The sequence below is a fragment of the Perca flavescens genome, chromosome 9 (assembly GCF_004354835.1).
Source record: "Perca flavescens isolate YP-PL-M2 chromosome 9, PFLA_1.0, whole genome shotgun sequence".
NCBI classification, from domain to species: Eukaryota; Metazoa; Chordata; class Actinopteri; order Perciformes; family Percidae; genus Perca; species Perca flavescens.
Genome location: NC_041339.1, coordinates 400001 through 427244, shown reverse-complemented (window position 1 = coordinate 427244; position 27244 = coordinate 400001). Strand labels below are relative to the sequence as shown.

The 27244-nt window shown below is 38.7% G+C and overlaps 1 protein-coding gene across 1 annotated transcript; it reads right to left on the bottom strand.

Annotated features, from left to right (window-relative positions):
• Positions 1-341: 341 nt before the first annotated feature.
• slco2a1 (solute carrier organic anion transporter family, member 2A1) lies at positions 342-24483 on the bottom strand. Its single transcript, XM_028587305.1, has 14 exons — positions 24313-24483; positions 18917-19054; positions 17514-17676; positions 16425-16637; positions 14915-15013; positions 14670-14809; positions 13314-13386; positions 12978-13142; positions 10965-11169; positions 9897-10044; positions 5069-5232; positions 4348-4412; positions 1281-1401; positions 342-1178 (listed from the first exon to the last, which is right to left on the bottom strand). Exons 1-14 carry the CDS (start codon positions 24370-24372, stop codon positions 1058-1060), a joined length of 1875 nt encoding a protein of 624 aa, XP_028443106.1. The 5' UTR covers positions 24373-24483; the 3' UTR covers positions 342-1057.
• Between the last annotated feature and the right edge of the window lie 2761 nt (positions 24484-27244).

The following is a 27244-nucleotide window of genomic DNA, read 5'->3' as shown; positions in this document are numbered from 1 at the left end:
ATAAAGTTAGTGAACCTGAGAGACATTTTAAAAAGAATAAAGAGGCAGAGAGGTCTTGACTTTAAGTCCCCAGAAAACCTTGGATTCTACAGCATAATGCAATGCAATTTTATCATATTTTAGAAGGCTCATAAAGCCACAGAAAATATTATTCAACTATTCTCACAGGCATACCCTATTGACCCATCCTAACCTTCTGTCCTCTAAGCCTTGTGTGAAATTGTGGAATTAATTAAAACACCAAAACCAACGGACATGCATTAAACCTGGATCATTTGGTTGGCTATCCAGCTTTTAAGACATAGGTAAAGACATAAATTAATAAAAGACTTGACGCTAACTTGATTAATTGTATTGTATTTGCCAGTAATGCTTACACATTTATGCACTCCACTGTAACCAATACAACCAAACCAGTAGACAGCATAATGTGTGTGGTTAATTCAATTCATGAGTAACAGTGTGTGTACTTGTTATCTTATCATTCATTAGCATTGCAATTAAATCAAGTGTTATACTATGTGATCATATATGAAAAGAATACTGCAGTTATCACAGATGTCTCTGTGTATGAGACAAACATCTATAAAAAATAAACTTAAATATTAAGCTAATACAGGTAATTAGTTACAGAATATGTTCCCATTGGAAATAGAAACCTGAATAGATTCCTTCTTTATAGGAACAAGTAATACACAAAGATATTTATCCATCTGAACTCTCATCTCAGATGCATGTAAAATATTGTGAGGTACCACACAACAGAGGTGTTTTAGCTGCCCTCTAGCTGTCCTCTCTAAAACTTGTAATAAGTGAGTTATATTTTCAATATAATACCAATCATTAGCTTTAAAGCATCCGAAAACATCAGATATTTCCCTTTTGGATAATGTACATCTTAACTCCAACCAGTGAAGCACTAGGTAGGGAAGTGGGCCGACAGATATTGAGGTCAGTGTAGGCTGTGGCTTTCTCCTACTAACACAGCTTTGCTCCACACACTGTTCTTCAACATATTCTAGCAAAGCTTTGAGAGACACAGGGGCGCTCAGCAGGGTCACAGTAGTCCTTCAGGCCTCTTCTCCAGACTGTACTCCTGGGTCCGCTTTGCTTTCCACCCCAGCATCATCAGTAGGACGATACCCATGACCTTATAACCCACCTGTAAGCCCAAGTACCTGCAGCGGTCAGACACATAAAGACAAACAATTGTCAGCAGTGATTTGGATGTATTTCCTGTGTGTATATAATATGCGTAGTGAGTGATACGTTTGTCTTACCGGTTCCTCAAGATGTTGTTGTCATAGTAACCACAGCTAAACTTCTTTCCACAAACCCTCTTCCACCAGATACATGACGTATCAATGGCCGTCCCGAAGAGAGCAGGGGCAGGTAGCCAGGCTGAGAGGGGGACCGAAAACAGAGTACAGGGTAAACGACACACTTCTATCCCCATGTGGTTGAGCTGCAGGGGTACGTGTACCCCTAGGGGTACTTTTGAGTACGGCAGAGGCTATGTGAGATTTTTTTTAAAATATTAATTTAAAAACTATCAGTCTTGCCTTATTCCTAAAAGAATTGCCTCTGCTGAATATTCTCAGGAAGGAACTTGTTTTGGTGGAACATGTGTACGTTCCAAAGTAGTTTTAGTCGTGCGCGAGAAAACTCCAAACGGACAGATAGTCTAGCTAGCTGTCTGGATTTACCCTGCAGAGATCTGAGGAGCAGTTAAACATAGTCTTCACAAATCCACCGGAGGTTAGAACACCAACACAAAGAAAGAGGACAGACATCCGTCCAAAAAGAGGGACATCCGGCAGAATTTCCACTGGCAATCTCGGAAGTGGAAGGTTGTGGACATAGACTACTAGAGGGCAATCCAACATTTTCTTTAAAACGTACCGAGGAATGTAGTTCTGTTATGTTTACTTGTTGTATCACCATACAGCAGCCCCACATGCCATCACACTTAAATGTACAGAGTCCTTAAGTGTACAATATTAAATAAATAAGTCATTGTACAGGGCTCGACATTAAGGCTTGTCCGCTTGTCCGGGACAAGTGGATTTTTTGTAGGGCAAGTGGAAGAGAAATTTACTTGTCCCACTGGACAAGTTAAAACTCAAACAAAGTAAAATGCCATGTTAGTTCACGTCATGTGCCACTCATTACGTCTATGTTACCGATTTGAAACGATAATTTCTTTCCCCCGCAATCCCGGTCAGCGGACCGCTAACGTTAGACCCAGCCCGCTGTTCAGCTCATTCTCTGGAAGCAATGCAGCATGAAAGCACGGTGATCCTGCCGGTGTTGGTTAGCTAACGTTAGCTTGCTAACTAACTCCGCCTTAACGTTACCTCCTCGCCACATCGTTGACAGAAAAGGAGAGACCCGGTGCTAATACGGCACCGGTGCCTTAACGACCGTTATCTACCGGACCGAATTGCAACGCGGTGCCACTGAAATGCCTGCGCTTCTCTCGGATGCTCCGAAAACGGACGTTAGAGGCAACCTAAACATCGCCGCATGTTACGCTAGTTTACACTACACTCAACAGCAAGTAACGTTAGCCTATCGTTAGCTAGCAGCTGGAGTAAACAGTTAAAATGCTGACAGCTAAACGGTGTAAAAGTGTGTCTGTATTTCACTGGAGAGGAACATATGACAGTGTGCAGCTGCTGTTGTCAAAAAAACACAGATGTTGCGTTCACTTGAAATTCACCCCGCCAGCGTCGTGCTGCATTCAAAGTTGTTGTAAAATACCGTTTTTCCTATCCAGTGGTTGTTTTTGTCATTTAACAGGAACTTACTGGTGAAATAAGTTATTTTTATAAGTTATTGTTGTTACATTTTTAATAAATGATTTAATGTTGCCTTAGCAATAAACAAGCCGTTCTATTATGTCGTTTTTTTTTGCTCCTTTTTGAAAAAAAATAATATAGCAATAATATGCAGATTAAATATCAGGTAATAATCAACTGTAAAGTAGCTACACCTTTTTAAAAGGATCCTTTCGGTAAATCAGCCTCTGCCGGGTAGAAATTTGTGAAATTGTATAAAAAAAGTTAACACCAACATTTAGTGGCAAAATCCATTGTTATGTCTACAAAATTATTTTAGATATAGTAGAAGATCAAGTCACCACTACCTCTGGTCAAAATATTGACTTAGTATCTCAGAATATAAACTAAGAATCTCAAAGTAATGAGAAAATGTCAAATATTGACTTAGAATCTCAATATATTGGCTTAGTATCTCAATATATTAATTTATCTCAAAATATTGACTTAGTATCTCAATATTGACTTAATATCTCACTGTATTGTTCAGTATCTCAATATATTGATTTAACTCAAAATATTGACTTAGTATCTCAATATATTGACTTAGTAACTCAGAATATTGACAAAGAATCTCAAACCAATAAGAACATTTAAAATATTGACTTACAATCTCAATAGTCAAAGTATTTGAACGGTTTGTTCAAATTCTGCAATAGCAAAACACAATTTTTTTTATAAAATGATGAATCTTTACCCGGACAAGTGACTTTTATGCATGGACAAGTGAAACGTAAATGTACTTGTCCAAAGGACAAGTGCCTCAAAAAGTTAATGTCAAGCCCTGATTGTATATTTTTTATAGAAATTCACCTATAATTTGTGAGATCCTTTAAGAAATTTGTAAAACTCGGGTCATTCATATGACATATCATTTTATCATTCATATTTTCATCATAAAGAGTTTTCATGTAGTTTATTTTTATTTCATTATAGACATTTCTATTTTAAAATAACCATTTTCAGGTCTGTTTTTAATTTATAATAGCATATTTCCAGTAAACACTTTTATTTCATGTCACATTATATTTTCATGATGCCACTTTTCATGTCACTTTTTTTTCCAATATAAAATTCTATAATGAAATAAAGACATAAAACTGTTACTATAGACATAACATTGATGAAATTATATATGAAATTATATATATATATATATATATATATATATATATATATATATATATATATATATATATATATATATATACACATATTATAATTAATTTCTTTAATTACTACATAATGTATTGGTTCATTTATATGTTTTACACAATGGATTTCTGCTGTTTATTTCAGAATGTCTTTTAAAATATTTAATATTGGATACTGTGAGGCTCCATACAACTCCATACTTTAGTTTTAGTTGAGCTAAGAGGACATTTTGGGATTTGGAGGCTTTATTGGGCACTTTGACAAAAGGTTTATCGTTAATACAATCATTTTCATTTCAATCATGCATGAGTATAGAGCACTACAAACAAATAGCATTTGTGTCCTGACTTACCTAATACTCTCATGAGTAAAAATTGAATTCCTATAGCAAATGACTTCTCTTCGGAGGGAACACATCTGAAATGAACAGGAAGTGATATTAGAATGTGTACTTTCATACAATACAATACTGGACAACAGCAGCAGTGATCAATCAGTACACATGTTGTTATGTTTCAAAAAGTGAAAAAAAACGACACTTATTTTGTAGAAAATCACCAAATAAATCAGTTTGAGCATCTCTATGAAACCTTGCAGAACTAATTTCTCATCAAATCTCCCAACTTGTGTTCGCAGACTTTTTGCTTTTAATTCATTCTTAGCTGTCCTATAGCAAGAGCCTGGCACACTCATTTTTTTACGTTTGTGTTTGACTTTTCATGGACTTCAAGAGGAGCCTTTCAGCTCAGTGTTTGACTGCAGCAGTCACTAAATGGATATTAAAGTCTCCAAAACATGACAGAGGTCCACTCTGGTTGGGGGAGAGAGAAATAAAGATGTCCGGTCAGATTTGGATATATTTAACATACGTTTTGTAAAAACAGAAGATGCTAAGTCAATGCTACAGTATGTCATCTAATACAGTATTTGTTGGGTAAAATATAAACTTTGTAACATCAATAGTAAGTGTTTGTACCAGGGACAAGCAGATCATATCATCCATTACATTTATTTTGAAGATATAAAATATATATAACAAAAGAATGCTGTAACATATTGCCATCCTTCCTTACCTTAGCACCATCATGTACATGGGGTTGTGAGTGAGGCAGGCGATCAGTGAAGCCAGAGAGATGACAAGAATGACGGGGAGAAGAAGATGTGGGCAGCTGTTTGAACAGGGAGCAGGGCGGGCATTACTCGGGCTCCCAGATATACACCTGCAGTTGGTATACAGCTGTATCCACAAAGAAAGCAAAAGGAAATAGGATAAATGTTGTTTGAAGAACATGAAATACAACATTATACTTTTGTCATGTTGTACCACATCTGCCGTAATACTTATTTTCCCCACTGGGGATTGCAGTAAGACATTTTGGAAAATGTGCGTATTCTCTTACTTGCTGAGTGTTAGATGAGAAGATCGACACCCTTCTCTCAGTGGTATTGATCTTCTCAGCAAGAAAGTGAATAAGTATATTTCCCTAGATGTCAAAGTATTCCTTTAAAAACTGGTCAATTATTTTAAAGAGACAAAACAAGCAAATTAAGATGAATTGCTTTTTTCTGTGAAAACATGGAAAGAACTTTACTCGAAACAAGAGTATTACATGTTAAACAGTAAGAAAGGCTGAACACCATATACGGTTCTGTTGGTTTATTCAATCTTTGAACTCATCGGCTATTGGTCTGACGACGATTAAGCCTCTGGGGACAAATATTTTGGGGTAACAGTGTAGCCAGCATTTTTTTATAAAGCTAATAAAAAGCTACATTATTGTCAGACAATAGTCTATTGGTTCCAAGATTGCATTTTGGCCAATGGGTTCCGCATCTTTTGCTCTCCATACGGACCGTTTACTGTATGCAACCAAAGCCTGCTCTAACATGAATAGTCATCACCAATAATACTCGGACTACAAAGAGAAACCAGAATGCTTCCCATATTCAAATTTTGTCCTGTTGCATTATATGCAGATATTTGTTCATAGAGATAAGGTATATTAAATAAAAATACAGAAATTGCACCTGATTGAATTCCACTTTCAGCTGTTCACTTGTGGAAATCTGAGTCCACAAAGAAGAGAAAATAATTATTCTGAGACTTAATTCATTGAGCTAGCTGGAGCCATCACTGTCTGTGTTTGTACTGCAGTATTACACAGCGGGCGTATGTGCTGAGTCAATCGGACTAATACTCTATTAGTAGTCGCACAATCCACCCACCGGAAGATTATTCACAAGCTGTGACGTCTGAATACTGACGTTTTGTCTCTCTTAAAACACCTCCCAAATGCTCAGTGACTAATAAGCATTGATGGATAATGATTGTGAGCCACTTGCGCCTTGTAAGCAGAAGAGCAGTCTCTCTGTCTGTTCTAACTGCTCCTGCACTGGAAGCTCCTGGCTAATGTCTGGGACTTCATATCACTGCTTCTATGAAATGTGGGATCATTTGGCAGACAGTTCACAAAGTCTAAATACTGGGACACTGCCCCAAGATGCTGTGATCTCATTTCTGTCTCAAATCTAAAGAGGCATCAAAGGTCAAAGTCACTTCCTGTTCCAAGGATCTACTTAATAACACTGGAAAAACTGTTTAAAGCTCAAGTGTACCCCCTGAAGAGCAGATTCAAAAACACTCTCAATGCAGCATATGTATTCCCTACAGCACTCTACTCCTACACAGTTAAAGGTTAATTACACCCTTACAGGCTGATTAACAGAACCAGTGCTAGGACAAGAACCAAAAATGTTTTTTCCCTCATCCCACACTAAGAAAATTATAGAAGATTATAGAAGAAAATTATACACTTGAAGGCCCTGCTGTTAAAACAAATCATATGTAGTCATTGTTTTCTTTTCAATCAAGTTATCTAGCATTCCTGGCATGATTACTCTGCATCAGGTAATTTCATTCATTACTGCTGATGATTTATTATACAATGTTATTCTGGTGTTGCACAACTTTCCCACAGATTTCAAAGGCAGCTAAAAGCCAAGCTGTATTCAGGGATGCACCGATTTGACTTCTTCAGTCCCGATAATAATAGTTGGGCTTTGGGTATCGGCCGATACCGAGTAACAAATACCGGTCCGATACCAGTGTTTGATTAATAAGCAATATGCCTCATTGTGTGGAAGTGACCGGGATCATTGTTTTATGTGTAAGGCAACATCAGGCTTGACTTAAACATTGCTTTCCTAACTTTGTAAATGTAACACATAAATGCACAGATATAAATGTACTGAATTGTTATTTATTATTTAAATAATACTGTGCACCAGCAAGTTGGTAAAAAATCTTCATAATTAACAGGAATTACAATTCAAGTGTAAAACTTTTAAATGCAGTAACAAATTGGTCAACTTAGTCAATTAGGCTGTGCTCAGACTGCAGGCAAAATTGGCCCATTTTTTGTGTGACCGTCGTCACAATTCTGCCCTATTCCCAGAAACAGCACCCGGCTTTGACGCATGATTACCTGATTTTCTCCAAATGTAAGACATTACCCAGCTGCCTCAACCACATTACAAGTGTAGGAGACCTTTCAGATTTCCAAGATTTTAAAATCAGCTTTCTGGCTAACAATGTTGAGAGCGAAATAGCCTTGGCTTCACAACTACTCCTCACACTATCTGGATCGGCCGCACCGAACAATACGGTGAGTGCGTCTGGGTTACGTGGATGATTAAAGGCCTTAAAGAAAAACTCAAACAAGGAGCCCCAGAATGATTGTAACTTGTGACATGACCAGAATAAGTGGGTTAGTGTTCCTACTTCACTCTGACATTTAATACATTGGGATGACACCTCCGGAAATATTTTCTGCAATCTGGAGGGAGAATAATGTAGTCTATGTACTACCTTGAATTGTATCAAGCTATGTCTTGCATTGATTGAGCTATTATGGATGTTCTTAATACAATCCTCCCACATCTCATCTGAGATTTCCATATCCAATTCTCTCCCCCAAGCCTCCTTAAATGGGTCTGACAATGTGTTATTCACATTCTGTATGATACCATAGAATTTAGATATAGCACCCCTCGTGTATGGTTTGATTTGAGAAAAACTATCTAATACTACATGCTGAGGTTTACATTTATATTGCGGAACATGAGTCCTCACAAAGTGTCTCAACTGTAGGAAACGAAAAAAATGGGAAGCTGGGAGCTGGAATGCCCGCTGTAACTGCTGAAAGGAGGCCAAGTGACCCTCAATATAAAGATTTCTCAAAGTGATAATGCCTTTCTCCCTCCAGTTCGAGAAAACTACATCATCCAGTGCAGGTTTAAATGCATGGATACGGCAAATAGGAGAATGCAAATAAACTTTGGGTGTTTTCAGAGTTGTTGCTACCTGCTTCCATATCTTTAAAGAATTATAAATTATCGGGTTATCATTATACAGGTGCTTCTTAATCTTTACTGGACTATTAATAAGAGCAGGTAGAGAGGTGCGTTGACAGGAGAGGTGTTCAATTTGCAGCCACGCAGGCATCTCATCCGAGTTGTTGCCTGGTAAACACCCCAACCAAAATGAAAAAAATAATTAAATTTGCAGCCAGGTAATATGATTTAAATTGAGGCAGGCCGAGACCTCCCTCAGACCGGCTTTTAATAAGATGTTTCTTTGAGATCCTAGGTATTTTGCCGGACCAAATAAAGGATAATATAATTGAATCCAGCTGTCTGAAGTGATTTTGAGGGATACATACTGGGATTGATTGAAATATGTAAAAGGAACCTAGGCAAGACCACCATTTTAATGGCGTTGATACGCCCTACCATTGATATAGGTAAGGTGTTCCAGAACTGTATATTCCTCTCCAACTGCTTAATTTTCACATCCCAGTTATGACGTAGAAGCTGACTCAACTTCCTTGTGACTATAATACCCAGACTTGTGAACTTATCTGATACAATTCTAAATGGAGTTGTCTTGAGGAATGTCATATCTACTAGGTTTGACAATGGCATTAGTTCACTTTTCCACCAATTTATCTTGTATCTTGAAAATGAGCCAAATTTATTTATTAGCTGCAGCAGTGGAGATATAGAGGCTTTGGGGTCTGAAATAAATAATATAACGTCGTCAGCGTAGGCCGAGATCTTGTGATGAATTCCTAAATGTGTTATAGGGTGTATTTTGGGGCTAGAGCGTATACAGGAGGCTAAAGGTTCCAGAGCAAGAGCAAAGATAAATGGAGACAAAGGATCACCTTGGCGTGTCCCTCTATAAAGCTGAAAAGGACCAGATTTATTTAGGTTTGTGACTACAGAGGCCTTTGGTTCTTTGTATAAAATCTTGATCCATTTAATGAAAGAATTGCCAAATCCAAATCTTACCAATACAGACAGCATATATGGCCACTCTACCTGGTCAAAAGCCTTTTCGGCATCGAGGGATATTATGACCGTATCTTCCTTGTCACGAAGAGGACTATATAATATGTTAAATAGTCTTCTCATGTTAAAGTATATATGTCGATTAGGGATAAACCCTGTCTGATCTGGGTGAATGATTCTGGAAATATGATTATTGAGACGGTTAGCTAAAATTTTGCTTAACAGTTTGGTTTCCACTGGAAGAAGAGACACAGGTCTATATGAGGAGACGTTCGTGGGGTCCCGGTCCTTTTTCAGCAGTAGAGCAATATTGCCCTGATATAGTGAGTTTGCGCATGTTGGCGTGTCACTTTCAGGCCGTGACCAGTACTTGAGCCTGATGTGAGCCACATTTAAAAAAAATAATGTGAACTGTCACTCAAAAAAATCTGATCTGGAAAAAAACCGATATTGAGCGTTGAGGCCTGCAGTCTGAACATAGCTTTAGCTATCATTAGTATTTATACTGTTGGAGGAAACCATGATCAGGTGCTTAGCGGAGGCTCTGACCTGAACCCTGTGGGTGTTGTTGGGATCTTTGGTGAAGTTGGTGCAGCCTGCATGGCAAGGAGAAATATACTCGACACCATCAGAGCCACACACAGGGTTGAAGTCACTGGCAGGGCAGGAGCAGTTGGAGTAGCATAGGGGTAGATACCTGTGGAGGGCAGAGAGAGGCAAACAAAAGCAATGTTTCATTAGCATGTGTTTGCTTTGGACTTACATACATCCTAGTACTTTGTGACATTACACTAAGGTTTAAATATGCTTTTGATATGTTTTAGGTTTTATATATACATACATATTAAGTTCTAAAGAAAACTGAAAGCAAATAAACAATGTAATGACTTTTGGAGGAAAATAAATAAAAATTCATATGAGCATTATGTCAGATCATTGAAAGGTCCCCTGTATGTGCAGTTATGTTTTTAGGAGCGGCCCCTGAATTATTTCTATCTTGTACACACACACATGGACGTGCATTTGCATGAGCGCGGACAATGTAATACACTTTACTGTTACAGTTTCAGGCTATTCCACTGATCTACACGCAATGGTAGACATGCGCCAAGAAATGTAGCAATGTGCCAACAAAAGACAGGGAAGAGGAAGACCGCTAGCAGGCAAAACTAGGTGTAAACAATGCAGCGACACAAGCATGGATGTATTTTCATCGCTAGGCATGCAGTTGGAAGTAATGGTGAAAAGTAACATTGGCCTATTTTAGCCCAAATCATTCCCAATGGAATTATACTGTATCAAGTGTCCTGTCTACTCCCTGTATATGCTCCCAGATTTGATGAATGAGTATAAAAATGTACAGAAGTTCAAAATGTAATTGTTAGATATTTGTATCAATTTAAGGGAATTGGTACAAAAATGTTGAAGGTACACTAACTCATTTTATTACAGTGACCAATAAAATGCTAATAATTTCCTCCAAAATTTGAACTGCATTAACTTTGAAAACATAACTGAGCTGGTAGTACATTTTGGGTCTTTGGGTCTATAATGTGTTTTACAACAGGCTGTTTCTTGATTTAAATATAGTAAGAATACCCCACCCTTGTCACTCACCCATACTGTCCGATCTGGTTATAATTGACCTCTGAGACTTTCTGTGTGGGGCAGCCCATGAAGAAGAGAGGGATACAGAGGAGGGTGGACATGGTCAGCATGGCCACAGAGAAGCGTGGGATGGTCTTCAGAGAGAGACCTGCCTTCTTCATGATGACCCCGCCAATCAGCATCCCCACAGCTACTGCTGGCAGATTCACAGCACCTGGGAACCATGATTATGAATCATAATTATTGTCTACTTAAGATGTCCAAAGGAGTTTTCTACACATTGTGTGCCATTTTATTTCTTTGCTGACACCCTAGTCTCGCATCTCCACAGCGCTGGGGAGTAAGGTCACAGATACATTCTGGGATAGGAGAAAAAAAACGCTCTGGGTTGTTTGCTGCTCTTGGGCGCTAAGTTGTAGCAACAGTGCGTCTGCTCAAAAGTCTCAGGATGGAACTTGTTTTGGTGGAACATTTGTACCCTGCAAAAGGAAAACGCCACATAATGTATGAAATAAAGTTAACTGTTGACACAATACAGTAACGTGAGCTATTTAAATTAGCTGATACTTGGTTACACCTCATTAGCTCTTAATGTATCGCCGTTTGTACTTCATTTATAGCATCCCGCTGATCGGTCCCCAAACGTCCCAGTTAGAGAGTAAATGTCCTAAACACATTCTTTCTAAATCTTTACTATCATTCCCTAAAAGAACCAAGCAGTCTGCCTTTTTGCACCATCCAAATGTTCTTCAAAATGTGCCATTTTCAGCGTGTAGCTCGCTAGCTTGGAGGTTGTTGTTGTTTTCCGTAGCAAACGTAGTTTGAGAAAGGCAACACAGAGAGAGAAGAAGGCCTGACATACACGCCAGATGTCAGTCTTTATCCTGGAAATGTACTTTCGTTGATCCAGACTACTGACATCCTGACACAAATGACAGGTGTAGACTGTAAATACATGCAATGTTGCAAAGGGGCAAATTTAAACGAAGCACAAACCCATATCAAATTGTCGTCAAGATAAAAGTACAATCCTAATTCACTCTTTGGAAAGCAACAGGCTGGCTCACTCCAGAGTGTGTTGCAGTTATGGACATTTTGGTTGCCTGTTTATATATTTATTCTGTATTTTTTTTTAATTTATTGTGTATATTTACGTTCCCTATGTATATTTCTGTTTCCTGTTTTATTTTGATAGTCCTGGTTTTCTGGCTTGTCCGGTTTACTTCCTGTGTTTTCCCGCCTTTGTTGATTACCCTGTCTCCCCTGATGTGTTTCACCTGTTGTCCCACCTGTTCCTGGTTTGCTGGTTTCCTAGTTTATTTAGCCTCTGTGTTTCCCTCTGTGTCTTGTCAGATCGTTCTTGTATCCTCTTGTGTCAGTTGGTTCCTGCCTGTGTTTTGCCCACCAGATTGTGCATGGCATCGCCTTCTGCCGTTGCTTTTGAGCTCTACCTCCATTACTTTGTGAGTTTTCCAGTCTTTGTACTGCTGTTTTTTGTTGGATTAAAGCCTGACGTTCAAACCTTCTCCTGCCTGCCTGCCTCTACCTGCATTTGGCTCCTCTATCTCCAGCTACCCATCACAGAGTGTCCATTAAATGATTTTAACAGTTTTATTTCCCTTCCATAAAAGTGCTTTAATGTATACCATGCTGTACGTTACTTTGAATTATTCAACAACTGACAATGAATGCAAGCTGAAACCTGAAAATATTTTTTTTTTTTTTTTTTTTTTTTTTTTTTTTTTTTTAATGTTTCGTAAATGTCGGATTGCCTTTGTCATTTCTGTAGTATTGTTTATTTTTTGTATTGTCGACTTGTGTTATTGTCATTTCTGTAGTACTGTTACTTTCTTCTCTATACATGTTTATTGGTTCGTCTGTGGTGTCTATATGTCGTGACAAGGGTGCGTAATGAATGACCACATGAATTTCCCCTTGTGGGATAATAAAGTTTACCTTGATCTTGAGCAGTTAAGCATTATAGGATCTTTTCCTGAAGCTTTGCACTCCTTCAGTACCTACCGACTAGCAGGCTGCTGTAGGCGGTTGAGGCGCTGTACTGTCGCTCCAGGAACTTGTTGAGGAATGTAGCGAGACCTGCGATCACTGAGGAGAAGCAGCACTGGGCCAGGACCAGCATCATGAAGAGAGGGCTCAACAGGAGGTGGACAAACATTCTGGGGAACACTGATCAGACACAATCACATACAGACACACTGATTATTACACTGATAATGGAAGTGACTTCAGTAAAAACTCTCTGTCGGTTAGAGAACATGTTAACAATATAAAGCTATGTGGAGTCAGTTTGTGGCTCTAAAAGGTGGAACCTTTACACTCTGAATACAATAAACTTACTTTTCAGGAAATCAAGTAAAGAGGTATCTGGCTTCTTGAAGTCATCATTCATGTCAGTTTCACTTCCACCCACCTGGAAAATAGCATGCAGTATGAATTGTATATTAAAGACACATATATGCTGTATGTATGTAATCAATACAAGGGCATGTCCAGTAATCTGGAGGATCGCTTGCAAATCCCATCAGTCCTGTTCTTACTTGGAAGAAATGAATTACCAGTTAAAACCTCAAAGGTTTCTTTCTTTCACCTCTTCTCCCCGCCCACAACCCCGTCTCTTCATGCTGCATTCATGTGACGTGGGAACATTAGACTGAATTGACAGCTCTGTGCAATAGCTCCACAGTGTTCATGCAATCAAAATCACCCTACGCTGTCAAACACCATAATGGAAGATTTCGGTAGAGTTTTTGTCCCTAAAAGACAACTTTCTGAGGCTTTTTCAAACTAAAATACACACTTTTAATTTTAATGTGTGTTTTATAAGAAACCAAACATTTAAATGCCACATCTATCACACACCACATGCTATCAGATAACCTCTAGTACCTCTTCATCAACACCGCCCGTCATGTTCCAAATGTGTTCATTTCAATTGATTTTAGAGTGGATGTTAAAGAGATATTTTGCTGATTTAAATCCAGCTCTGTGTCATGGCAGTGTGGCCAGTGTGATTCGATACACAGTGTTTAGCTTCCCTCCGTGGCGCCAGTTCCAGTTGATCTTGACGGACCTCCACGAAGCATTTTGCCTCACCCGGCAGATCTCAGCAAACCCCCTACCCCTCCCCGCGCCTGCTCCGTGTTCCTTGCACCAGCGCCTCAGAGGGAATCCAAATACTGTATATCTGAACACAATGCCAACACTGCCACTGCCATGACACAGAGCTGGTTTGAAATCGGCAAAGTATCCCTGTAAGTAGCACTCTTTACAACAACAACAACCATATTATTTTTACCAGGTCAAGTGCTGGACAAAGCTAAAAGAGCCAAATATGGTTTCACAAGCATGTGAAAGGCCTTATCTTATCTATGACTAATGTTTTCTGCAGATTGTTGTAAAATTGTAAAATGTCAAAATAATTAAGTTGAAATTAGTTTTTGGGAATTGAAAAGTGCTTATATAATATGCCAGTTATAATGTGGAGTTATATTTTAACATTGAGAAACCTTTTGTGCCTTCAAGATAGTAAAAAAAACAGAGGAACATTTTAATGCAATAAAGCCACTAGGTGTCAGTAAAAATATATGAGAAAATGAGCGATATACTGTGTTTTTCACAATCCACAGATACATTCAATGAATGAACAGAGCTGTTTTGATCTAAAAGAGCTCTGTGAGTGAGAGTGTGACTTACATTATTTTCTGAAGGCATTCCACGAGGGAAGAAGAAGTAGGGGATGGAGGTGAGAACCAGGCAGCCGGAGGTGAGGATCAGGCCCATCCACCAGGCACCGACCCAGCGGGGATCACTCTGCATCAGCTCTTGTTCAGCTCCTGCAAGAAACACCGCTGAACACTTAGACACAGTCAAAAAACAAACAGTCAACCATCTTTCTTGCTGTAACCGGTCTATAAAATAACTTTGGGATGGAAGATTACCAAAACCAGTTTTGTCCACGTCCACATAGAACCGCAGCATGACTGCGCCCAGCAGGTATCCAACAGCAGGCCCGAATACAGATACAGCAAACAGGATGGCTGTGAATGATAAAGAGTTTCTGAAGTACTGTTCAGCTTTTTTAATTGTCTTGACAAAGATAAGTTTCCATATTTTTGTGTGTCAAAAATTAGTATTCATATGGCATTATTCTTTGACAAATAAAGGTTTATTTTGGATAGGATACGATTGATTTTTATTATCCTAAAGGAAATTTCTCTTGGACAAACAAACAATATCTGCTGTTTAAATGATTCAACACAACGAGGAACATACATACATACATACATACATACATACATGCTCATGATGCATGCAGAGATTGCCACTAGCCAACACAACTGCACACTGCCCGTTGTACAACACATTATGCAGTAATGGCATTAAATCTGAAAAAAAGGTCCACCAAACAGTGCTCTTTACAAGAGAACCAATCAGGTTTAGTCTCTTTACCATGGCTCTGCCCTGCTCTGTGACTGTGGATAAAGGGACTGAAAATAAATCATAAAAATCTGCTTAATCTTAATCTGAAAAACCTGAAAACATTAGCATTATTAGAAAACATTATAAATGAAACTGAAAAACACTGCTGGAATACTTTTATGTATCTTGTTTGAACTTTGTGAAAAGCTAATATTTAATGTTCGCTGGGATGATTTTAGGTTTCTAACTGCTAGTGGCTGAACATTTTAGCAAACTCTCCTAACTGAGGATGTGTCTGTTTATAACTTGTGTACTGCAGCCGACACTGTGATTGAAAGAAACTACATTCAGAGCTCTGACACTGATGACTCTATCTGGTCCAGATAAAAAGGGTAGATGTGAATTTGTGAGCAGAAAAGATATCAAAGAAGATATTAAAGAAGAACAGCAGTGAGACAGACAGCCCCAAACAGAAAGAACTGTAGAACAAGGAGAGAAAACATCTGCTAATTAGAGAGGCATCTTTCCAATGTTTTTAGATTGTTGCTGTTTAACTAAACCTTTATGAACTATATCAAAATCTTTGATGTTAAATTAAAAACATGTTTCTGTGCTCATATATATATATACATATCTCCCTTCACACGTTGATGAGTTGATTTTGTGTATTAAAACAAACAGGACTAAACTGTCTAAATGTTTCATAACAGAATCATTGCTTTCTGCAGAAAATTAAAGCATATAGAAACTCCCTTTTAAAAATGTGATAGGATTTTCATATTATATATTTAGAATACACTAAGGTAGCCAGATTCTTTTTCTTTATAATCAGTTTTGCTATTTGGAATATGAAACATTTGAACCTTATTACCTGAAAACTACTTTTAAAACCAAATTTTAATTAAAAAAATTAAGTCACAAAATACCAATGTTAAAAAGTCTGTATATTAAAAAGCTTTTTGTAACATGCAGAATCACCCAGGATAACACCATGAGCCTCAGACTGTGTTCACTTCATCTTCCTCTCACCTATGTAAAGAGGGGAGTTGCCAGGCCCAGCAAAATCATCTATGTAGGAAATCCCAAAGGGCTGGATGGGCACCGAGCCCACGCCAAAGAGCAGCTGGGCGCTGCCCATGAGCAGCCACAGGTTGGTAGTGTCGGCCAGACGCCTGGTCTCGTCGCGGCCACAAGTCTCCAGGCTGCTGGAGTTCCTCTGCAGGTTGCAAATGTCAGGGCGATCTGGATCACAGCAGGTGGTCACACATGGGCGGAGAGGGGAGGACAAAGTGGGGGAGAGTTAATGACAAGCCAGTGGATGCAGATGTCCAACTGCTTCTAATTTCCTGAAGCTTCTCTGGCCCTTCACTGACACTCTGTACAACGCCATGGGGGTCAAAATAAAGACGGAAGAGGGAGATTGTTGTTACAAATTAGATTAGAGTTGTTCCGATACGATACCAATATTGGAAATGGCTCCAATGCTGCCTTAAATGCTGGTATGGGCGAGTACGCGACTCTACGCACGATCCAATATATCCAAAAAATGTAATTAGTAGTTGACTTTATATTTGTTCTTTTTTCGTTATGACTGTCAAACTAGATAATAAAAAGAAAGTTTTATGGCATTCATTCTCTGTATTTATTTGTTCATGCTTTACAAAGGAAAGAGTTTTAAATATGTATATATATATATATATACATATTTTAAACGCACTGGTATCGGATCGGTACTCAGTATCTGCAGATACAGAAGTTCAGGTGTCGGGAAGGGAAAAAATAGTCAGAACATCTCAACATGAAATGCCCTGGAGGTAACTCTAATCTCAGAAATTTTCAGGGAGTGCATAGATATTCTGAAATTTCTTTCTGATTTATGAAGTTCAGCTGGAGAGCACTGGCAAGGCTTTCTAAATACATCATTTGCAGCAGTACAGAAAGTCAAACAGCAGTTACTTGTTTGACTCCTGCTGAGTGCTACAGAGCCTTTGCTGAGGAGTTGCTGCAGGGTTCTAGACGAACCTTAAAGTATAGTCTCATAAATTGCATTGACATATTTGTACATTCATAAGTCCCCTGGTCTGGACTGAGTCACACTGGCTGACAGTACATTCTTACTGTGTAAAACAGAGTCGTATTCGTAGGGCTGGGACAAGAAGTGAGGTAAGGTCAGGATCATGGCGCTGACAGCCATCAGTAGTCCACCGATTCCAATGAAGCGAGGACGGTGGACCCGATTTCCAAAGTAGCTGAGGAACACTATCAGCACACTGTTACTGATCTAAGAGATGGACACAAACACATGCTTCAAAGAGGAGCCACAGGGAGCACTTTCTCTTTCACATTTAATGCATTAAAATGTATAATATAATAATTATACTGTTTACTGATCCCCAGTGGGGAAATTACAATTTACACTCTGTTTTGTTAGAAATCACTACACGCAGGCCTGAAATACACACAGACATGCTCAGGACCTATTCATGCACAAATGGAGAGATGTCAGAGTGAGTGGGCTGCCAGTGCTGGACCAGCACCCTGAGCAGTTGGGGGGTACGGTGCCTTGCTCAAGAGCACCTGGCAGTGCCCAGGAGGTGAACTGGTATCTCTCCAGCTACCAATCCACACTCTGTACTTTGGTCCGTACTGGGACTTGAACCATTACTTTTCAAACATTACTAATGGACTCTCGTACTAAATATGGAAGTGGCCAGGGTTGCACTGCATGGCAAGATTTTAGACCCTTTTTAGGGGGGCTCAAGCCCTGTGTTTGGTCTTCACCAACTCCTGAGAGAAATATATAAATGCTCCACTATGTTTGTGTGCTGGTTTGTTTGAGTATTTTACCTAAAAATTGAAAAAGCAGCTGCCTGCAGAATCTAGAAACCAGGTTGATGAGCAGAAAGACACTTAAAAGCTCTGTAATGCTACGGGTGACAATAATGTGTGGAACAGCCCATTTTCCATTACAAAGAGTCATTTGATCCATTGTTAATATTGAAATATCTATCATAGCAGCTTCAAATATCCACTTTAAAAGAAATCCAAAACTAAAATCTTTTGATCTGTGTTTTTTCATAAAATATCATACAATCATATCAGATCATGTAAATCACATTAGAACTCAGCCAAAGTGCAGCCAAAGTCTGAGAAGATCCGAGCTGCAAAAGAATTCAAAAGCCCTAAGGTATCAAACATGAAGTTGGTGATTTCATTTGTGACAAGTGGTGGTCATGCATACTTGGAACAACTGGAAAAGATTTAACTGTGTGATGGATTTAAATCCCACTTGAGCATAAAACAATCCCACGACAATAAGCACGTACGGTACATTTTATCATTTCCTTGACCTCACGTATCTGTAATAAAACTTTTCCAAAATACTTGAGTCTGGCTTAAATTCAGGAAGTGTTATTTTGACTTGTTGCTTGTTCACCAAATCCTCCTCTGTCATCGGTATCCTTGAAATAAAGCTATCATGATTTCAGGCTGGGTGAGGGTATGTTATTGTTGGCTCCTACCTCGTGGAGAGAGGAAATGGTTCCTGAGGAGTAGCTGCTGAGGCCGTAGCGTCTCTCGATTGTGCTGATGGTGCTCTTGAAGTAGGAGCTGTACAGCAGCTGAGAGAACTGCAGGAGGCCGTGGCACAGGACAAACAGCTAGGACAGACAGACAGACAGACAGACAGACAGGAAAATAGGTAAACGTCGTAAATGTCAAGTGTCTTTTGTAGGGCTGTGTACCAAATTCGATCTGACGGAATTGCCTCTGAAGTATCGAGTATTGAAAAATGCTTAAAACTCATTAAGTACCCAATTTCAATACTTAAGGAGTAAATCTCATCAGCGTCAGTGAGCCAATAAGCATGCAGCATGCTTCTACCATGATCTAATAATGATTGGCTGTCTAACGTTACATGTTGTAGAGACAGGCAGGAAAAACTCTACGTTACACAGAGACGGGGCTCACTCGTGAAAAATAAATCAAAAGATTTGTGCCGTAATGGGTAATGTTGTAATTTCTTTTTGTTTTATAAAATTGGTATCGAAAATCGATCATTTTGGAACCGGTATCAAAGTCACGGTATTGGTACTGGTACCGGGATGGAACATTTCTGAACGATACCCAGCCCTAGTCTTTGTGCCATTTTCAGCTACAAGAGACGCTTGGTTGCACTCACATCGAGGCAGATCTGACTCAAAGCCTAAAACATTTTCCTCCCATATTCCACCAATTCAGAGGAATAACATTTTCATCCCATATGTGATGTCTCGGAAAAATACCGGAGGACCCAACACAACATTCCTTAGCCACACACTAACAAGATGTCAAGTTCACCCAATGGAGTACATACTTAAACATCAGAGAAGAATACTATCTGTGCAACGTGAAACAGCTGCTTCACAAAAGACATGGTAGCAGGGCATCAGGCCTGGACTCGTTCACATTCATTTACATTCACACATCTCAAAGACATGAAACAACTTTCTTATGGCTACAATGTACATATTGTAAAAAATAAGAAAATAGATGGATTAAATGATTAAATGAGGTGGAAAATGAGGCCATATGTATATATATAAATCATTAAAACGGATTTATTAACAAGCAGCATTTTAATGTTGTAGCTGGTTGATATGATAATTTTAACAACTGTTAGGTAATTTCTACCAATGCATCATATTCATATCTCATTATATATTTACAAGCCATTATGCAGCCATCACCAAATTAACAGCCAATTTATATGTTAAGCAGAGTTAGTATAGTAAAGTCAAAAAAAATGATTTGGAATAAATTGCATATTTAAAGGAATAGTTTGACATTTTGGAAATGATTCTATTTTACTTCCGACGCTCATGTGTGCACTAAATATGAAGCTGCCGCCGGGAGACGGTTAGCGTCTAAAGCTCACTCATTTACACTCCATCATCTTGTTTGTTAATCTGACTACTTGTAAAGTCTTGAGTTACTTCCCCCCTCTGGTTTCAGAAGCTGTTCTGATGAAAATGTTCACAATATGACAAATAATGTCTTATGGCAAAGCAGTTATTCATCTGGTATTCTCTCCAAATTCTCCAAAAAAGTTTCAGAATTATTGTCAATGTCTTAGTCTGAAGTGTATATATGTGTCTCTGATTGTATGATTTTGTTTCTTGGACTCTTCTCTTCACATCCAGCGAGATGGAAAGATCAATGGCGCCCACTGGACGTGCTCCCAGTTATCTAGAAGACCCTCCTACGTCTTTGCTTGGGGGGGTCATGAATGCACAAATGACGCTGAACATACGTGTCGAGATTAAGAGTGAATTTGCAATGAAAACAGCAATAAATGCAAGCTTCAGGTCAACTTAAAATCCACTTGAGCCTTTAACGAAGTGGGATTTATATTTTTATGCAGATAACGCTTGATACAAACATTATGTTTCACAGACAAGTCTCTGGCTTCCTGACTATTTGGCTTTTAAACTCTTGGGCCACACACACAACACATAATAATAATAACACATAATCCATCAAAGTGCAATATTTCACCATTATCATGAAAATCAACAAAAAACTGTTGCTCCCAATTAATATTAATGATAAAATAGAGCATGTCCATTTTTCTTGATGAAGGAATATTGCCCACTTGGATCAGATCTCCCTAGAGTATTCTAACATGTAGAAACATTACAACTGGTGCTCAGCGCTACACCGTGTCAACACTGGGTCCCACTGTGAAGACGCAGGATTTATTATTTAGCCACACTGTTAATACAAGTGATTTAAGCCTATTTGATGTTGGCAAGCAGGGAAGCGGTGGGGCAGATTTGAATCCTCTGTAGATTATGTACATATTTATCCTTTTTGAACACTCTCAGCTCCTTCTCTCTGGACGTCATTGTCCCAGCCTTTGACCCTGCTGCGAGGGGAAGAATTGAGGGAAGTTTATACTTGAATTTGAAAGCTTTTATTTCAGGGACACGTGTTGTAGCTATGACACTGGATATAAATAGGGTTTTTTTTTTTAAATAAAGGAAGGCTACGGGTATACTTGAAAGAAACAGCCACAGAATCACCTCCCTTCATTGTGAAACAGACATAAAAAGGTTTTGCTGCTCTGCTCTTTGGGAAATATGCTTATTCACTTTTTTTTGCAGAGAATTAGATAAGAAGATTAAAATCACTTTCATGCCTGTCCACTTAATATAAGGCTACAGCAAGTAGACGGTTAGCTTAGCCTAAAGGATGGAAACAGCTTGGCTCTGTCTGAAGGTAGGAAATCAAGCCTACAGGCACCTCTGAAGCTAATCAGTACAACAAGCTCAAGTGTCAAAATGACAGGTTATGGATTTATGTGGGCCAAGTTATTTCTTGGCTGGGAGCAGTGACTTCCTCAAGTCTTGTTGCCTGGCACGTAAAACCACAACCTGTTGTTTTTACACTTGAGTTGTACAGATTAAACAAGCAAGATATAATGTGTTAATAAGAGTGTGTTAGCTTTTTAGCTTTTATAGAGCCAGGTTAGCCGTTTCCCCTTTTTTATGTAGCAGCCTAAAAGTGTGTTCAGGCCAAGTGGCAACTTCCGGGCCTGAGAAGTGAAGTCAATGGAGATGCCAATGTGTGTCTCAAACCTGCATTCTATCTCGTTTCCAGCAGGGGGCGACTCTACTGACTCCAAAAAGAAGTCTGATTGCATAAAGGGCCTATGGGCGAAATGATCCTACTTCTCACTTGATTTATACCCTCAGTAAACATTTTCCTAACAAGTTCATGCTCTCAATCGCTAGTTTCAGGTCTTCTTCAATACAGCGTGATGCTCATTTAGTAAATGATGGTCCCATTTATTGTAAAAGAGACGATAAAGCAGGGGCGTGGCTACACGCGACCTGTCAATCACTAACTAACTAACTAAGCAAGAAAGCGAATAAGCGTATTCCCCAAAACGCTTAACCATGATGGAACATGAGCCACGTGCTCAGGTGCTCAGAAGCTTTCCAACATTTCTTGTCCCACTGATCAGGATGTAAACATGAAGTGTCCCCAAGCAGAAACTTGGCTCGGATGTTTGCATAGATATCCGTACGGAGAATTTGATAGTGAAACCTGGGTGTAGCCACAGCAGATAAGCACAAAGTTGTTAAAAAAACAAACAGAATGTCCTGATGAAGCTATAGAGAGCACGGCGCTGTACAGCATGTACTAGTGTCAAGAAAAGATGGATCAATATGATTGCTTCCTCTGAAATCATTTTTGACCAGCTGGCTCAGCTGAGTGCAAAGTGATTTAGTTCCATGTGATTTTCTACTTTTTTGTTGCAGTTGCTAGACGGGAGGCCAACAGTACTCAAGAGTTCGAGTGTTACAGTTTGACGCAATTTCAAAGATACTCCTCTGCTTCCACTTCTCACCGCCGAAGAATGACTTGCAAAAATGTATGACATATTACCTCCTGCTTCGCCTGCTTTTATTAACAACTACTCCCATTATGCAAACATACTGTTATATAGCTTTGAACTTCACATACATTCATACTGTGCAGGATGGGCAAAAGGGCCATGAACTCTCAAAGTGAATAATGGGATGATGTCTGTAGATTGGGCCATACTGTTTCACCGCCCTCCACTCTCTCTATATTTGTACATCTCGGTTTCAACAGAGGTGGGGGGGCTTTAAAGTGAAGACTTCAAATGATAAATAGAAGATTTGCAGTAACTGGACCCACCACAGTCTGTATGAGAATGCTTAAGGTAAACACAAAGAAAGCTTTACCTTCTGGGAATTCAGAAGTCGCTTTAGTGGAGTCCTCCAAGCTTACAGAATATAGGTGTATTAGTCATGCTTCATTCACACAACACAACACCAATGAAGAAGACATGTCATTTCTCGCTGAGTTATGCTGCAAGCAGCATGGAGTTTTGCCTCATTATTACTTACAGCCCTGGAACAAACTGTTTCTCTCCCATTATTGCCATACAGTGAAGTACTAATTCTCCTTTTGGCACTCAGTGCTGGAATATATTTCTCCCACAAGTCAGTGTTCAGTGAGACTTTTAATATTTGAGCTTGAGGTGCAGAAAATGTACCAAACTTTGAACTGGATACAGTTCAGAGACTCACCAATGTATTAAATGATAGAAACATAAAACTGTCAACATTTACTCCAACCAAATCCATCTGAAGCTGTGTGAGATTTCTAGAGGTGAACAATGGCAATTCATCTTTTGACAGAACATGTATTTGCAACTGTTGTGATAATTGATTGTTATTTTCAATGCCAAACATTCTCTTGTTGGAGGCTCTCAAATGTGAGATCTTGCTGCTTTTCTTGGTCTTACATTACTGTAAACTGAATCATTGGGAGGGGGGGACAAAACGTTTGATCATTTCACCGTGAGCTCTAAAGTATTGATAGGCATCTTTCAGCAATTTGTGATGTGTTACACATCACAAATTACAGATTAAACATCACGACGATTTTATTATAGTGAAAACAATCGTTAGTTGCAGCGCTTTTTTTTTTTTTTTTTTTTTCATAAATAAAGGCTAATTATTGACTTGGCATTACCATTAAAACAATTCAACCCACTGTATTGTTTTGAACGGGTTGATGGAAAGTAATATCTTTTTAATCAAAAATCAAACCTGCTCGTTGCTCCGTCTAACAGGTTTGTCAAGGCAACCCAAATACATACTTAGAATAAAAACTTTTTTAGGCATAATGACAGACTAAGATGGAGCTGTGCAACACTGTGCTCAGGTTTTTAGAGAAAAAGAATCCCCATGAAATCACTTGTCTTTTTGATAATTGAGCATTATTATCTGTGTAAGGTTATGCAATCTTCTCAAATAAATCTAGCTCAAACGGTTCCATAAACAATGAGGGACCAAGTGCTGCGGGTTCAAACCGGCCCGGTTCTAGTAGCGGTGCCTACCTTTATGCTGCTGAACCGCGTCTTGGCTCTCTTCATGTCTTTGGAGGGAAGTAGGTCCATTAGTTGAGCTCGTGTCCTAGCGCGCTCCACTGAGCTCCGGGAGTCCGCTGTCACAGCTTGTCTTTGTTCCCCCGGCCCCGGGGAGTGATGTCATGTGACTCAGCCCACAGCTCCACGCGCAAATGTTTGGGAAGTTGTGAACGGAGAACATCGAGTCCCGCGCACACAGTCTGAGTCACGCGCGAGCCTGTGCAACACTCACCTGCAAGAGCGTGACCTAAGCCTGGAAATATGAAAATAAAAAGGACTACATTGCAATTATCATTATTATTATTATTATTATTATTATTATTATTATTATTATTATTATTATTATTATTATTATTATTATTAATAATAATATTATAAATACAAAAGGTGTATTATGAACGTGACCCTAATTGAAGCCTGTTTGTTCCCGGTTGACTGCTTGTGGTATGCAGCCCTCTGCTAATGAATGGACTCTTCAGACAATGTGGCAGCGTAGGATTTCAATGAAATACTTTGTATTCAGAAGTGTTATAATATTATTATTATTCCAGGAGAGTGGGTGAATTTATATTTTTTACTCGTCCTTAAATGTATATTTGCTCAAATACAATGCAAATATTTTAGAGTACTGCTAAAGGCTAGGCTAAAACTGTTTTAATATGTGGATAGACGGCTAGCACAGCCAAGAATACCGTTTTCATAAATACTAAATCTTTATATTTTTATATCATGTTTGTTGGCCGACAAGTGGTCAGTTTGAATTTATTCATAGTCAAACACTAGAACACTGGAATCATGCAAAAGGACTTTTTTTCACTGCAAACATTCTGATTGGTCATAGCAGTAAATGCAGGTGTTACCAATAACATTACCATTAAAATTACCATTAACATTACCAATAAAATTACCATTAACATTTCCAATAACATTACCATTACTAATAACATTAACATTACCATTAACATTACCATTAACATTAACATTACCAATAAAATTACCAATAACATTACCAATAACATTACCATTACCAATAACATTACCAATAAAATTACCATTAACATTACCAATAAAATTACCATTAACATTTCCAATAACATTACCATTAACATTACCAATAAAATTACCAATAACATTACCAATAACATTACCATTACCAATAACATTACCAATAACATTACCATTACCAATAACATTACCAATAACATTACCATTACCAATAACATTACCAATACCAATAACATTACCATTACCAATAACATTACCAATAACATTACCATTACCAATAACATTACCATTACCAATAACATTACCAATAACATTACCATTACCAATAACATTACCAATACCAATAACATTACCATTACCAATAACATTACCAATAACATTACCATTACCAATAACATTACCAATAACATTACCATTACCAATAACATTACCAATAACATTACCATTACCAATAACATTACCATTACCATGGCTCGGCTGTAGTACAGTGTTGCAGTGAACCGACTGTGAGCCAGCATTATACCAGGACCCTGAAACTAAAGCAACTAAATGGAATTCAGCCATTATTTAGGTTATTAACACCTGTGCTTTTTCTACTGTGACGTGTCAATGTGTCCTAATGTTCACCCTAAAGGTTTTTATTGGTACAAGGCTTACTATCCCCAAAATTCCCAGAAAACATACACAGGACACAACCTCAGTGACCTCAACGTGAGCTACGGCTCTGATTGCAAAAATACAATTTTTAATTTGAAAAAACTTCAAGGGAATCACATGAACATCCCCACATTCCCAAATATGAAGGCATCAAGCTGAGGCAGTTATGGAGTTCTGGAGTTCTATACTTGTAGAATTCACAGACTCTTTCAGTCACATATGGAATGCTGAGAGATTGTGTTGTTGGCTCAGGAGAACCAGTATTTCCTCTTGTTCCTTTAACAAGACTCTGTGTGTTTCCACTAAATGATCATACTTGTAATAATGATGCAGCTTGATTATGATGATAATAGTGCTGTTATGAGACATCCGGATATATTATGAAGCATTATACCAGCTCTTAAAATACACTGTGCATCTGTTTTCATGCATTATACAAACAACTATAATACAATGTTGAAAGTGTTGCCCTTGCGTTCATGACCAGCTCATTGGTCAAAGAAATGCGTTTCTAAGCAACACAGATATGAGAGTTGATCTTTGGTAGGACAATATTTAGATTTACAAGTGTGTGTTCAAATAGTGACTAGATGAAAATGTGGGTCAACTTCGAGGAAAAGTGAATGACGATAACAAACACCATCCAAAGGTCAGTCATCCTACAGTAGGCTGAATCCAGGCCTGAAGCTCGCTTCCATCTCGTTTGATGAACAGGACCGGGGCCTCAGACATGGTGATGTCATGGGTCTACTTAGCAAACTTGTCCAGAAAACGGAGTAAACCCCGCAGTATTGGTACACAGCAGTCTGGTAACGACAACATCCACTTACTCAACACGTCTTGCGGCTGCGTTGCAGCATGTCTATTATGACTGCTGCTGGGGAGGAAATGGTACAACTGTGTCAACCTGACACCGGCTCTTTGACTGGGACAAACTGAAATCCGACGATGACATTGATATTTTGAAAGGATGTCGTCTTCAAGCAGCGCTGTGCGGAAATATCTCAATGTGACTTCACATCACTGACGTTGAGCTGGTTATTCAAAGAAATGAGAAGAACACTATCACCAGAAGCAACAACACAAAAATTAAAATTGAGGCATAAAAAGCAAGTGAAATGGAGAAACAGTGTCAGTGACACACCATAAAACATTATGCTGTTAAATAGTATCTAAGCGAACAATAACCACAATAACACTCACTGATCAGGGTGACATTTATGCCCACACAGAGGAAAAA